Source organism: Muntiacus reevesi, chromosome 7 (genome assembly GCF_963930625.1).
Source record: "Muntiacus reevesi chromosome 7, mMunRee1.1, whole genome shotgun sequence".
Taxonomy (NCBI): Eukaryota; Metazoa; Chordata; class Mammalia; order Artiodactyla; family Cervidae; genus Muntiacus; species Muntiacus reevesi.
The window spans coordinates 27,521,282-27,533,686 of record NC_089255.1 but is presented as its reverse complement, the minus strand read 5'-3'; the positions used below and the strand labels follow the sequence as shown (position 1 = coordinate 27,533,686).

The following is a 12,405-nucleotide window of genomic DNA, read 5'->3' as shown; positions in this document are numbered from 1 at the left end:
GAAGAAATGAAGGCCAACAGAGTTCCTTCCTCTCTTAGGAGTTCATTTGAAGTCAGGATTAGAATATAGGTTTCCCTTTACTTTTCTTGCAAAACACATTTTTGTGCAAAAACTTGGATCCACCAAGTTTCATTACAATCTGAAACTCCATTTCCATAAAGAATCTATTATTTCTCATGATATTCTAACAATTTTAAAGAATATTAGTCAGATCGTTAAAGAGTGACTTCATCTTTCTCTTGAATTCGAGCACATAGGTAGCCCCCTGTGTTCTACAGAACACTGATTCCATTGGAAACTAACAGCTGTAATAAAAAAAAAAGAGAGAGAGAGATTTCTCATTCAGGCAGATTGAAAAACAAAATGAAAGGTGTTTCTTTACTGCATCAATTCTTGTGGTTTTAGTGTTATACAAATAACACTGAGAATCTCTGGGATGTATGTGCAGAATACAATATCTCGAATTTATTTGACCTTGGAACCTTTCCTCAGTTCAATCTCAATAGCTTCATGTTCTTTGGAACACATTTCAGCAAATACCACTGTGAGATTCCTAGAATAAAGAAATAAATAGACCTGTAGTATCCTATTAGGGGCTTCCCAAGTGGTTCAGTGGTAAATAATCCACCTGCTGGGCAGCAGATGCACGTTTGATTCATGGATCAAGATCCCCTGGAGGAGGAAACGGTAACCCACTCCAAGTATTCCTGACTGGAAAAATCCCATGGACAGAGGGTCCTGGAGGGTGGGCTACAGTTCATGAGGTCACAAAGAGTTGAATGAGACTGAGCCACTCAGCATGAACATGAGCACTCTAAAAAATTTTACACCAATCAGAGGAGTACTTTAAAAGGGAAGGAGTGTATGATTTGAAGGACAATGGCAGCAATATTGGTTATAAAAGGGGAAGAAAACAGTAAACAACTTAAATACCCGGTAATAGGTTTAATTATGATATAGGCATATAATTAAATATAAAACCCAATCACTAGGAAGAATGTTGGAGATTAGTGATGCTAAAAAAACACAGGACTTCCCTGCTGGCCCAGTGGTTTCCTAACTGCCAGTGGTCAGACTGCCAGTGGGGGGGTGGGGGGCACCGGTTCCATCCCTGATGAGGGGAGATCTCACTTGCCAAAGAGCAATGAGGCCCCTGCACCACAACTACTGAGCCCATTCCCAGCTACTGAAGACACGGCTGGGCCCTAGAGTTCCTCCTGCACAAGAGAAGCCACTGCAGTGAGAAGCCAGAGCACCGCAACAGAAGAGTAGCCCCTGCTCCTCCTAACAGAAAGCCCACATGCAGCAACAAAGACCCAGCACAGCCAAAAATTATTAGATAAAATTTAAAATAAAATAAAAGACTTGGAATGCATTTGTGGCAAACATTCCATTTAAACTCAGAACAAGAATTGAAAGCAGGTGCGCATGAAAAGGTTTGAAAACAAAGAATCTCACTTGCCCCAAAGTCACACAACTAAGTAGTGAAGCCAGGACTCAAAGCGAAACTGAATCTCAAGCCCAAGAGTCTTAAAACGCCCACAGGCCTCCCAGGTTTTGTGCAGGGCAGGGATAGAACTATCTACGACGCATTGTTACTGTGAGAATTAAAGAATAGAATAAACACAAAGCTACTGGAATACAGTGGACATTCAATACTCAGGAGCCACTAAATAACTCGCTCAAAGTCACACAATGCGTGGTTTCACCACGCATATAAACAGAGATCATAGGGATATAAACAGAGATTTGAACTTGTGGTCCCAAGAAGGCGTAAAAGTTGCAGAAGCCCCTGCCTTCGAGGTTTTCCTGGTAGCTCAGCTAGTAAAGAATCCGCCTGCGATGCACGAGACCCCGGTTGGATTCCTGGGTCGGGAAGATCCGCTGGAGAAAGGCTAGGCTACCCACTCCACTATTCTTGGCCTTCCCTGGTTGCTCAGCTGGTAAAGAATCTGCCCACAATGCGGGAGACCGTAGTTCCATCCCTGGGTTGGGAAGATTCCCTGGAGAAGGGAAAGGCTACCCACCCTAGTAGTCTGACCTGGAGAATTCCATGGACTGTATAGTCCATGGGGGTCCCAAAGAGTCGGACACGACTGAGCGACTTTCACTTTCACTTCACTTTCTTGGCTTCAACCTCTAACGCAGAGTCAGTATAGACTTTCCTCTGTCCCATACACCGCACCTCAGAGGTCAGGGAACATCCAGAAAGTCTCTCCAGAGAGCAGAGAAGGCGCAACAGTCCCTTTAGCACCAAGCTCACTCACCAATTGGCTGCTGGACAATTTCCGGGGCGGAAGTGACCTCTATAGTTACGCGCCGGAAATGAACTTACAGAGTGAACCCAAGAAGTCGCCGACGACTTTGGGCTTGAGATCCGGCTACGCTTTGGTCCAGAGATTTGCCGAATTGGTAGGCGGCCGTTGCCATGACGGCCCAAGGGAGCCTGGTGGCTAACCGAGGCCGGCGCTTCAAGTGGGCGATTGAGCTGAGCGGACCTGGAGGAGGCAGCAGGTGAAGTGCTGGGCAAAGCTCGATATCAGAGCTTTCACTGTATAACTACCCCGGAGGAATAGGACCTGAGCCCTCAGGCACAACTCTCTAAAAAGACGACTCCTGGGGAGCTAACGGCTTCTCTGCCGTGGAGGTTTCTGTGTCCAAAGGATGCTTATTTCATCCCTCCCAGTAGGCCAGGATCTGACGAAACCACGGGAGGGCTTGGTCTAGTATAGGTAGATGCATCTGAGGATCTTTATTCCTGTGATGAGAAGAGGAAATGTGGGATATGAAGTGTGGGAGGCTACAGCCTTAGCTTTTTTTTTTTTGGTTTGTCTGTAGGGGCCGCAGTGACCGGGGCGGTGGCCAGGGAGACTCGCTGTACCCCGTTGGTTACTTGGACAAGCAAGTGCCTGATACCAGCGTTCAAGAGACAGACCGGATCCTAGTGGAGAAGGTACAGAGGTATAGATGTAACCATGGTCCTTGGGCCAGTTCTGAGCTACACACCTATCTCTTCTTCTAAGCAGCACATGGCTATCTTTCTTACTGAAGATGGCCCTTATCCCGAATATTTGGTAGCTAAACTGTTTGAGATAAGTGTTACATTAGTTGACTGTATCAGCTCCAAAAGTGCTAATTGGAAAAAATAAAAGACGGTTGAACATAAGGTAGAATAAAGTAGGTTGAAAATTATCTATTGGGGTAGCGCATTCCAGTTGAAGTCCTTTTTCTACTCTGGTACCCTTATACTACTCATCCAATCTGTCAGAGTAGTCTGTTGGTTCAAATAGTTTGAAAATCTTATTTCTTATTGCTTTAATCTATCATCCTGGTCTAAGTCACTTCATCTCCTACCGCTTTCCCTTTTGTTCACTCCTATCCCCAGAATGGCCTCCTTGCTGCTTCTTAAATATGCAAGGCACCCTATTTCAGGCTTTTTGTACTTGTTCTTCCCTTTACCCCGATTCCTTTGTGATTTGCTGTCTCATTTCCTTTATGTTTCTCAGATGTTACTTTTGTAGTGAAGTCTATCCTCATGGCACTCCCTTATTTTCTTACTTTATATTTCTCCATGTCATTCATATATTTTATTATCTCTTTTCACTGTTGTTAAGCTCTATGAGAGCAAGATGTTTGTCTTCCAAGTGCCTGCAACAGTGCCTGGCACTTTTTTTCCCTCTCAGCCTTAATACTGCTTTTCAAAAAGCCCCTTTGGCCTGCGAATATTCTCGCTGTTCTGATTTTGTAATAATCAGGGCAGGCTAAACATTCGCTATATTAAGACCATGCATGTGTCCCCAGACCTAGTTCTTTGCCTAGGTCTGGTTTTATAAATGCTGGTGATAAACCAAGTCTGATTTACATGGCGTATCTTGTGTGGGAATTGTCTGTATCTGATCAACCTTGAGAAATGGTAGCACAGCTAGTGTGATAATTTTTGAAGATAACCATTGCTAGTTTGATGAATACCAGTTGCCATTAAATGAGTTGCAAAAATTATTGTGTTTTGTTTTTTAAAAAAAAAAAAAAAAAAAAAAAAAAGCCCCTTTGGCTTTCTTGATGTAGAGCAAATTTCATTAGTTTCTGCTCTCATTTTGATTTCCTTCCTTTCCATTTCCTTGGGTCTAATTTATTCTTCTGATTTCTTGAAATAGATGCTTAGATACTTTTAGTCTTCTAATATGTATGTAAGGGTGTAAATTTCTCAAAGCTCTGGGTCTTACAGTTTTAATATATGGTATTTTTGTTATCAGTTAGTATTTCTATTTTCCAAACAGCATGTATATTATCTATGGTGAAACAGACCACCAGCCCAGGTGGGATGCATGAGACAAGTGCTCGGGCCTGGTGCACTGGGAAGACCCAGAGGAGTCGGGTGGAGAGGGAGGTGGGAGGGGGGATCGGGATGGGGAATACGTGTAATTCTATGGCTGATTCATATCAATGTATGACAAAACCCACTGAAATGTTGTGAAGTAATTAGCTTCCAACTAATAAAAAAAAAAGTTAATGGCCAAGAAAAAAAAATTTCTATTTTCCACTGACATTTCTACTTTGATTAGTGGATCATTTAGAGCACATTTGTTCATTCTAAGACATAGGAAAAATTTTCTAGTTAAATTTTTGTTACTGATTTCTAGCTTAATTACATTATAACCAAATAATATGCTTTGTATAATTTGAGTTCTTTGAGAGTTATTGACATGTTCTCCATGGCTCAGTTGTTTTTGTAGATGTCCCATCTGTGTTTGAAAAGAATGTAAATTCTGTATGTTAGGTGCAGTGTTGTATGTCAGTGGGGTTAATAATGTCCTTCACATCTTACACATCTTGATTTGTCTATTAAATGGGGTGTGCTGATCTACCATTATGTGGATTTTATCTAGTTCTTCAATTGTAGATGGGACAATGATGGGTGCATAAGTATAAGAATAAAAGTAGGGAAGTCTTTTCTTTACCTAAAGTCATGGGGAAAAATAGTATCTGGAAAACCCATAGGGAAAAACATAAAATAGTGAAGATGCCTTATTTTTAGTAGACGAGCAAGGTTCCTGTGGCAAAGTGAGAGAAAGGCAGAGGTGGTGGACTTGAGGAGTTAGCTCAGAAGCAGAGAACTGGGAGTTGTGTTCATTTGACTTTAACGTCATATGATAAATGTGGAACTAAGGATAGTAATCAGTGGTTAAAACTGTGTTTGTTTTAGCGCTGCTGGGACATTGCCTTGGGTCCCCTAAAACAGATTCCTATGAATCTCTTCATCATGTACATGGCAGGCAATACTATCTCCATCTTCCCTACTATGATGGTGTGTATGATGGCTTGGCGACCCATTCAGGCACTAATGGCCATTTCAGCCAGTAAGTATTCTTTTTTTCTTTTTGCCAGTAAGTGTTCTTGAAATAGTAATCCACCCTAACTAAGCTTTAAGAATCCCAGGCAAATTCTTTGGCAAAAGCCACTGTAAATCCTTGGCACAGCTTGCTCTTGGCTAGTTGCAGTAAGTGTGTGTGCAGGGTGGTGATGGCAGTGGTGGTGGCATGGAGGGGAAAATGGTGCTTGTGGGTTTTTGTTCACCTTTAATGGTTCTATTTGCTATCTTAGTATGGGGCTGTTTGTATTATTTATATTAATATATGGCCTGATTCATAATGAAGAAAAAGTTGTTTTGGTTTTTGACACTTTCTGTTACCCCAACAGCTTTCAAGATGCTAGAAAGTTCAAGCCAGAAGTTTCTTCAGGGTTTGGTGTATCTCATTGGGAACCTTATGGGTTTGGCATTGGCTGTTTATAAGTGCCAGTCAATGGGATTGTTGCCTACACATGCATCAGATTGGTTAGCCTTCATTGAACCCCCTGAGGTAAGGCAAAAGGAAAGTTAAATTTGGGGCAGCTCTAATGTATAGTAAATAGCTGACCCATTTGATGGTGGGGGATCACAGTTGGTATTAGAGCTCATTTCTTAAATAAGATCCATTAGGAATTTGAGAGTTGTTATTCTTAAAAGATAAAGTAAAATAGAGCTTGTGGTTAAAGTAGTAGGTACTCAATTCAGGAAGTTATTTCAACACTCATTCACCATTAACCTATTTACATTTACTTTTTCATTTCTCAGAGGATGGAGTTCAGTGGAGGAGGACTGCTTTTGTGAACTTAAGAAAGAAGAACCTGGTACCTATATATCTGGATTCTTTATGCCCAGTGGCTCCTTCTCAGCTTATTAACCCTTAACATTATCTCCTACTGAAAAGAACCAAAAGCTCTTTTCTCCATGGTGAAAGACAATGTATTCATCACTACAAACACAAAAAACTGTACCACAATTCTTGACTGAAAATAAGGTAGAAAACTTTATTTATGTTTCCAGTATAGAGCAAAACAACAAATAAAACCATGACTATGTAAACAAAAGAATGGTTGCTGCTAAATCAAGAACCACAGCAGCATCTCTTTTTAATAAATTAAATGGTTGAGAACAATACTTAAAAAAAAGTTGCACACGTTTTCCTTAAATCTATTCTCCTTAATATTTCACTTCTATTTAACACAAGCTGGGACATAAAAATTCTGTTGGAGATACTTATGGAAGATGTGAATTCAGATCATACATGATGAAAAGAAGATAAACCAGACCAAAAAGCGCATAAAATGCTTACAGTGTAATTGCTACTTTAATATCCACAAAAATGGATTTTTAACACGTTTGGGGAAGTAAAGATTGGCAGGATCACTGGGGCAACAGGAATCTGAGGCAACGGAAGATATAAAGTGGTGATCTTACCCCCCGAGAGAACTGGGAACTTGTCAGATGCTGCGATTCAAAGTTCAGTTTTAAGATAGCTATGCAACGCAGAGGGCCAGCAATTAGAAAATGAATATTGTCATAACCTGCCCTGGTCAAGTCATAGCTAAGACTTAAAAGCTGGATCTCGTTCAAAAAGCAGGAAGATATCTTTCCTTTTTTTTCTTCCTGCTTGAAACACAAAGCCCCCGCCCCTAAGATGCATTCTCTCGTCAAGTTTTCAGTATTGCTTTATTTGCAGTGATTAAGAGACAAGACACTTTGCAGACAACATAAGTGACGTATAGACATGAAATGCTCTAGACAGAGATGAGTTTAAATCTGGCCCAATAACCACTTCCCCATGTAACAGTGATTGTTTTAGGGGCGCAGTAGGGGCTATATTAGCAGCCACTAATTCCATTATACCTTTAAAGGATTCTTACAGAGCTCCAGCCACAAAAAGCTCTTCTAAAAACTAACCTTTTCTGCCCACATTTTTTCTATATGAAAAAAAATACATATACATATATCACTTTGGCCAGAGGGTGTGTGTAAATATAAAGGAATTCCTGGGCAAGCTGACTTTAGAGCATGGGTCTTTAATAGCTTGGGTCCTCGGGGACTTGTTCTGCTACTGCTGGACTCAACTTAGCAATCGAGTGTTGCAATGGAAGTTGTAAACAATGCTTCTACCCTCTGCAGGCAGCAGGAGGAAAAAAAAAACAAAAGACTTATAACATGCTACCTGACTACGCTTGGACATTTAAAGAAGAGGAAAGGGAATAAATCAAAATGACTCAAATTTCCTAAGTCATATTGAAGGGTTTTTCTCCTCTGTCCATAAGGGTCAGAATAGTCTGCAGACCATGGAGCAAAGCAGCTTGCTTCATATCCTACTGGTAATCAAAGAGTGGCACTATTTATCATTCATAAAATGAATTTCAAAAGCAGCCATGAATACAGGCAAGATAGTTTCTTGAAATACCCTATCTATCCTGTAAAATAAATGAAGACGTCACATAAATAACCACTCAGCCACACAAGGTAGCTTCCCTATGCTTCAAAGTCAGATGTTTTGTGATCATTAAGTTAGCAAATAAGCAAAGTTTGCACAGGTATTTTCTTGACACATTTTGAGCTTTCTGAAAATGAAACTGAAATAGCAAAAGACTGTTAACTTGGATAATTTTTTAGTTCAGATCCAAGTTTCTGCAGTCAGAATGAAGAATTGAAAAAAAAAAAAATGCTCGTAACTTTGAGCACTGAGGCACATGCCTCAAGTCTTCACTATGGCTTTGGGAATAAGTCCACAGGTTTCTTAAAGAAGTTTCTTGAATCAGGCCATTGCCAATTATACACCACTTCAGTGAAGCAGGTAAGAATAGCAGCAGCTCAGTAACTTTGGCACTATGGAAGGAGTATGGCTCTAAACTTCAAATTCCACTGCTGGATTCCCCCTTTGAAGGATAGTCCAAAGGTTGAGGGAACGATTTTTGCCAGTCTTCCTAGCATTTGTTCCTATGATTTTTGATGTGTGCCTGTAACCCAGAGGACATAAAAGGGAGAAGGAAAGGAGGATCTGTTGGTCAATATGCATTATCATCTATATTTCCTGGATAACAGCTTATGTATTTTACCCATATCACATAGGTAACTACAGACTATATTTATCCAGATCTTGATAGATACCATTTGGAGTTCCCTTAGTTTGTCCATTTGAAAAGAACCTGAAAGAATTTTTATTCAACCTTCTAAAAAACAATTTCCATGGTAACAGTGCCTGTATTACAATCTTAACCACAGAATGGGTTTTGAAAAACAGCTGAAATATATAATACAGTATGTGTACCTAAACGTATTTTGGGGGAATCTTGTTTTGGAGGAAGTAGAGGCTGCAGTTTCATGTTTCAGTTTTTACATATTAGTACCCTAATATAAAATTAAGAGTCCTGGAGAGCAGTGGATGCACTGATGAAAATTTTCATCTCGGCCTGCCACAGTTACCTACACGAAGATGTGAGGTCCCCGTGTACTTGGCCATGAATTCCTTAGTATGATGAGGCTGTCTCTCTCTGGCTGTTACCCCCATGGGTGTCATCATTGAATCATGACTTCTAAGACTCGTCTTTAATGTTAGATGTGTACTTGTGTATTTGCCTTTTGACTTCAGTTGAATTTCTAGCATCTCTTTTACCAGTTTATTTTATTGGTTTAGTTTGTTTATCCTAACTTGCCTTCATCTGGTACAGGCATGGCTTGTAGGACTTGAGCATTGTTCTGATGTTGAGGGAAGATCTGCTTCTTTAAGGACAGCAGGTCATATGGTAGCAAAGAACAGATCGGTTTGTACTTTCCTGCACAAGGACTTGAGGTTCAGCTCATTAAGAGTTCAGCGTGATGTATACAGAATACAGGTCTCTAGTTGATGGGAGTGGTAATGAAGAGCTGGCACTTCCATGGAGGATAGAATCCTTTTCAGAAGGTGAAGCCAAGCAGAGTCATTCAGGAGTAGATTATGAATAAATGGTGATCACTTCACTGCCACCACCTCGGACAAGAAGGACTCGCTCTAGTCCTTCAGTGAGTACTTCTAGGAACTCCATGTCTTCAGAAATTGTCAAGGAGACAAGTAAGTAGGAAAAGAGCATTCTTTACAACCTGGCATCATGATAATTTGAGTTTATCTGACTATAGAGCTGAAAAATCAACAAGCTTTATTATATAGTCAGAACCAGAGAAGTATGAACTCTGGATTCAATTGAGTTCTGTGAAGTTATCTGGGGATCTAGTCTCTTGGCATAAATAATATTAATGCAAAACTCTTTCCCACTTGTTAGATTTTTTTCCTGTTATTTTAAAATGGGGGAAACCCACAAGTAGTAATGTGTTATTAGTACACAGTAAATAAGCCAAAAGGGAGAAAAAGCCACAACAGGATAGCTTGTAAGATTCCAAGAGAGAATCCAAGTAATTTCCAAGTGCAGCTCTTGGAGTTACATTTTTTCCCTGCCACTTTTTTCTTTTTTTCACTGAAATACAGACGATTTACTCTTTGTTTTCCTTTAACCTCTTTTACTTAATGGTACTTGTAGAAATGGACCAGTCTCTGCTATTTCAGTGCTGAAGAGGTCCCATAAAAACAGTCCTGGAATTAGAGTATGAGGATGAACGCCTGTCTTTTCCCCTCAGTTAGAGGAAGTTCCCCTTTAACTGCTTCTCCCCTAACTTCATCCAAAAGAGAGAGACTTTGTGAAGTGGGAAGAGCCTGGAGAGGGGAAAGGATATGGTGCTCCATCTCTAGGATGATCAGACATGGTTCTATATACTGAATGTTAAAAGTCATTGTGCAGATATACCACCTAAAAAATCTGTTTAGGGTTCAGAGAGAACATTATACCCAACTCCCCTTAAGAAGCATAGTATCACTAGTTAGTAAGGATCCTTGCCTGAGACGTTTAACAGTCTTCCCTTTTCAAGAGGGGAAGTCATAGACAGTGACCTTTATAGTTACTTAGTGTTTCATCTAAAACACATTTTAGATTTTCCCTACCAGCAATTCTGCTCTCAGAAAGGATACAGTTTTCATCACCCTCGGGGTTTCGGGGTGGCCCTGGCATATTCAACAAAACCAGCTTTGCTTCATGGGACTTGTTAACTATAACCTCGTTGAGCTTCACTGCTGTATGCATCCGCCTCACATTGGACTGGTCTCTGGAAAGGGAGGGTGAGGGGTTAGAAACAGAAGTGGGTTATGGCAAAGAGAAAACTAAGGCATATTGTCAACTCTAAAAAACTTGAGATATTAGAGGGTTTTTGCTTAGAGTATGAGTAACATAATGAACAAATGATTGCCTTATAATATTGATATCATGGGTTTTCTCATTCTGTGTTTGCTTGTTTTATACCAGGAACACAGTTTGGACAGGAAGAAAGATGGTTTGTGTACAACGTTAGTTGGTGGCTGGTATGCATAGGCAAACAACAGAAAGAAGGCTGGATCTGGGGTGAGATGAAGACTAGATCCCATCCTGTGTCCCCAGGCAAAGTCCCATCTGGGACACTGGTAGGTCTGAGTGGGAAGCTTACGGGCGCATGTTGAGCAGGTCCTGGAACCCTTCCATGGACTTGGCCTTCTGCCCCCGAGACGCCATGTACTTGTCTTTGGTCCACGTCATGTGCACCTTCTCCTGGTAAGTCTCCGTCTCGTCGTCCTCGTCAGAGCCGATGCTGGTCAGCCGTAGCATTGAGTTCCGGTCTTTCACCAGCTGAGCCTGGGGAGGCCCGACACAACTACGATCCTACACCCGTTTTCTCTCATGCATCATCTTTAATTATTTTAAAACGTGGCTACTGTAGAGTAACCACTAAGGCAAGTAAGGAAGAGCCTGTCGTGCTGTGAGAGGAGCACCCCCGTCCCCTCAGTGAAGGGCCTCCCGGGCCGGGGCGCCTCACCTCGCGGTCCCGCTCCGTCTTGGACAGGCGCATGTGCCGCAGCATCTGGGACCGCTGCTCCATCATCAGCGTGCGCTCGTAGGTGTACGCCGAGATGTCGCTGTCGTGCTGCCGTGCCGACCACGCAGGTGAGCACAAAGGAGCAAGAGACACGCGCTTTCATTTCCACTCACTCATTAAACCTGAGCAACCACCACCGTATCAACCTGGGTTTCAGTTTTTGTTCAGTCACCGAGTTGCATAAAACAATACTGTGGCCTGTAGATCAAATCCAGAGCTCTGAGTCTTTCCCACAATCTAACCATTACATACGTGTTTTCTTGAAACACAAAACACAAAATCCTGTTATTTTAATACTGCCAGCTTATTTAAAAAAAAAAAAACACGCTGTGTGTGACTTTAGCATGAATATATGAATAGAAACTTAAAAAAACAGTATTAAGAAAAGAATCTGGCAGAAATATAAGGACTATAATAAACAAGAAAGCAAAACTAAAAACTGCCACCAAATACACACCACATATGCCCTATACTTATCTGATCAATATACTAGAGTTTTGTTGGAACTAAGGGATTAATTCACATTTGCAGCTGAAGAAATTCCCAAACTAGAAGAGATTCTAGAATGACAGAGTGGGACATGGGGGAAAGGTAGCTTCTCTGATCTCAAACTCAGCTTTCTCACCATCTCAACCACTTCCACCTCTGCCTCAATGCGAAGGTGATACAAGAAGGTGGCCAGGTCCTTCTTCATCTGAATACTGTTGTCTTCTAGCTGGGCTACTGTGAAGATCCGTATGCTGCATTTTCGCCACACCTGAGAAAGTACCATATATACATGGGAAATTAAATGCAAGGAAGCAGAAAAAGTTACTCAAATGGCATTTTTGCCTAGAACAACCTTGAATAGTATCAGGGTATTTGTTCCTAGCTTCTTACGTGCTATATTATTGTACTTGGGCAGAAGTTTGACTATGGAACACATTAAATACAGTTTAAAAGAGTTCTTATTTAATAACAAGAAAAAACTGGCAAAATGGAAAAGATAGAATGTGATACATTAATAGATGCTTTAGTCAGATAGCATACCAATGACACTGTGCAGACTATACTAATTATTTTTTTTTCCTGTGGCAAAAAAAAGTGTATTAAGGAAGGAACAGAAAGAACAG

The 12,405-nt window shown here is 41.0% G+C and overlaps 2 protein-coding genes and 1 non-coding gene across 6 annotated transcripts in view; 2 read left to right on the top strand and 1 right to left on the bottom strand.

Annotated features, from left to right (window-relative positions):
• The first annotated feature begins 2,325 nt into the window (after positions 1-2,325).
• On the top strand, positions 2,326-6,489 carry EMC4 (ER membrane protein complex subunit 4). 2 transcript variants are annotated; one of them, XM_065940021.1, is made up of 5 exons: positions 2,326-2,514; positions 2,839-2,953; positions 5,204-5,357; positions 5,698-5,858; positions 6,113-6,489. In XM_065940021.1, exons 1-5 carry the CDS (start codon positions 2,429-2,431, stop codon positions 6,146-6,148), a joined length of 552 nt encoding a protein of 183 aa, XP_065796093.1. In that variant the 5' UTR covers positions 2,326-2,428; the 3' UTR covers positions 6,149-6,489. The 2 variants fall into 2 exon arrangements, with proteins under 2 accessions (XP_065796093.1, XP_065796094.1); XM_065940022.1 differs by lacking the exon at positions 5,698-5,858.
• Positions 3,717-3,848, top strand: LOC136172769 (small nucleolar RNA SNORA72). The gene has a single exon (XR_010664108.1). It is a non-coding gene; the product is annotated as a small nucleolar RNA SNORA72 (small nucleolar RNA).
• A 38-nt stretch (positions 6,490-6,527) lies between the features above and the next one.
• SLC12A6 (solute carrier family 12 member 6) overlaps positions 6,528-12,405 on the bottom strand; it is an 87,375-nt gene continuing 81,497 nt past the window's right edge. For all 3 annotated transcript variants that reach the window (XM_065940018.1, XM_065940019.1, XM_065940020.1), the window contains 5 exons: positions 11,919-12,050; positions 11,234-11,341; positions 10,868-11,052; positions 10,359-10,492; positions 6,528-9,386 (listed from right to left, as the gene is read on the bottom strand). In XM_065940018.1, coding sequence (XP_065796090.1) covers positions 9,295-9,386; positions 10,359-10,492; positions 10,868-11,052; positions 11,234-11,341; positions 11,919-12,050 — 651 coding nt within the window. In that variant the 3' untranslated portion in view covers positions 6,528-9,294. The remainder of the gene's footprint in view (positions 9,387-10,358; positions 10,493-10,867; positions 11,053-11,233; positions 11,342-11,918; positions 12,051-12,405) is intronic.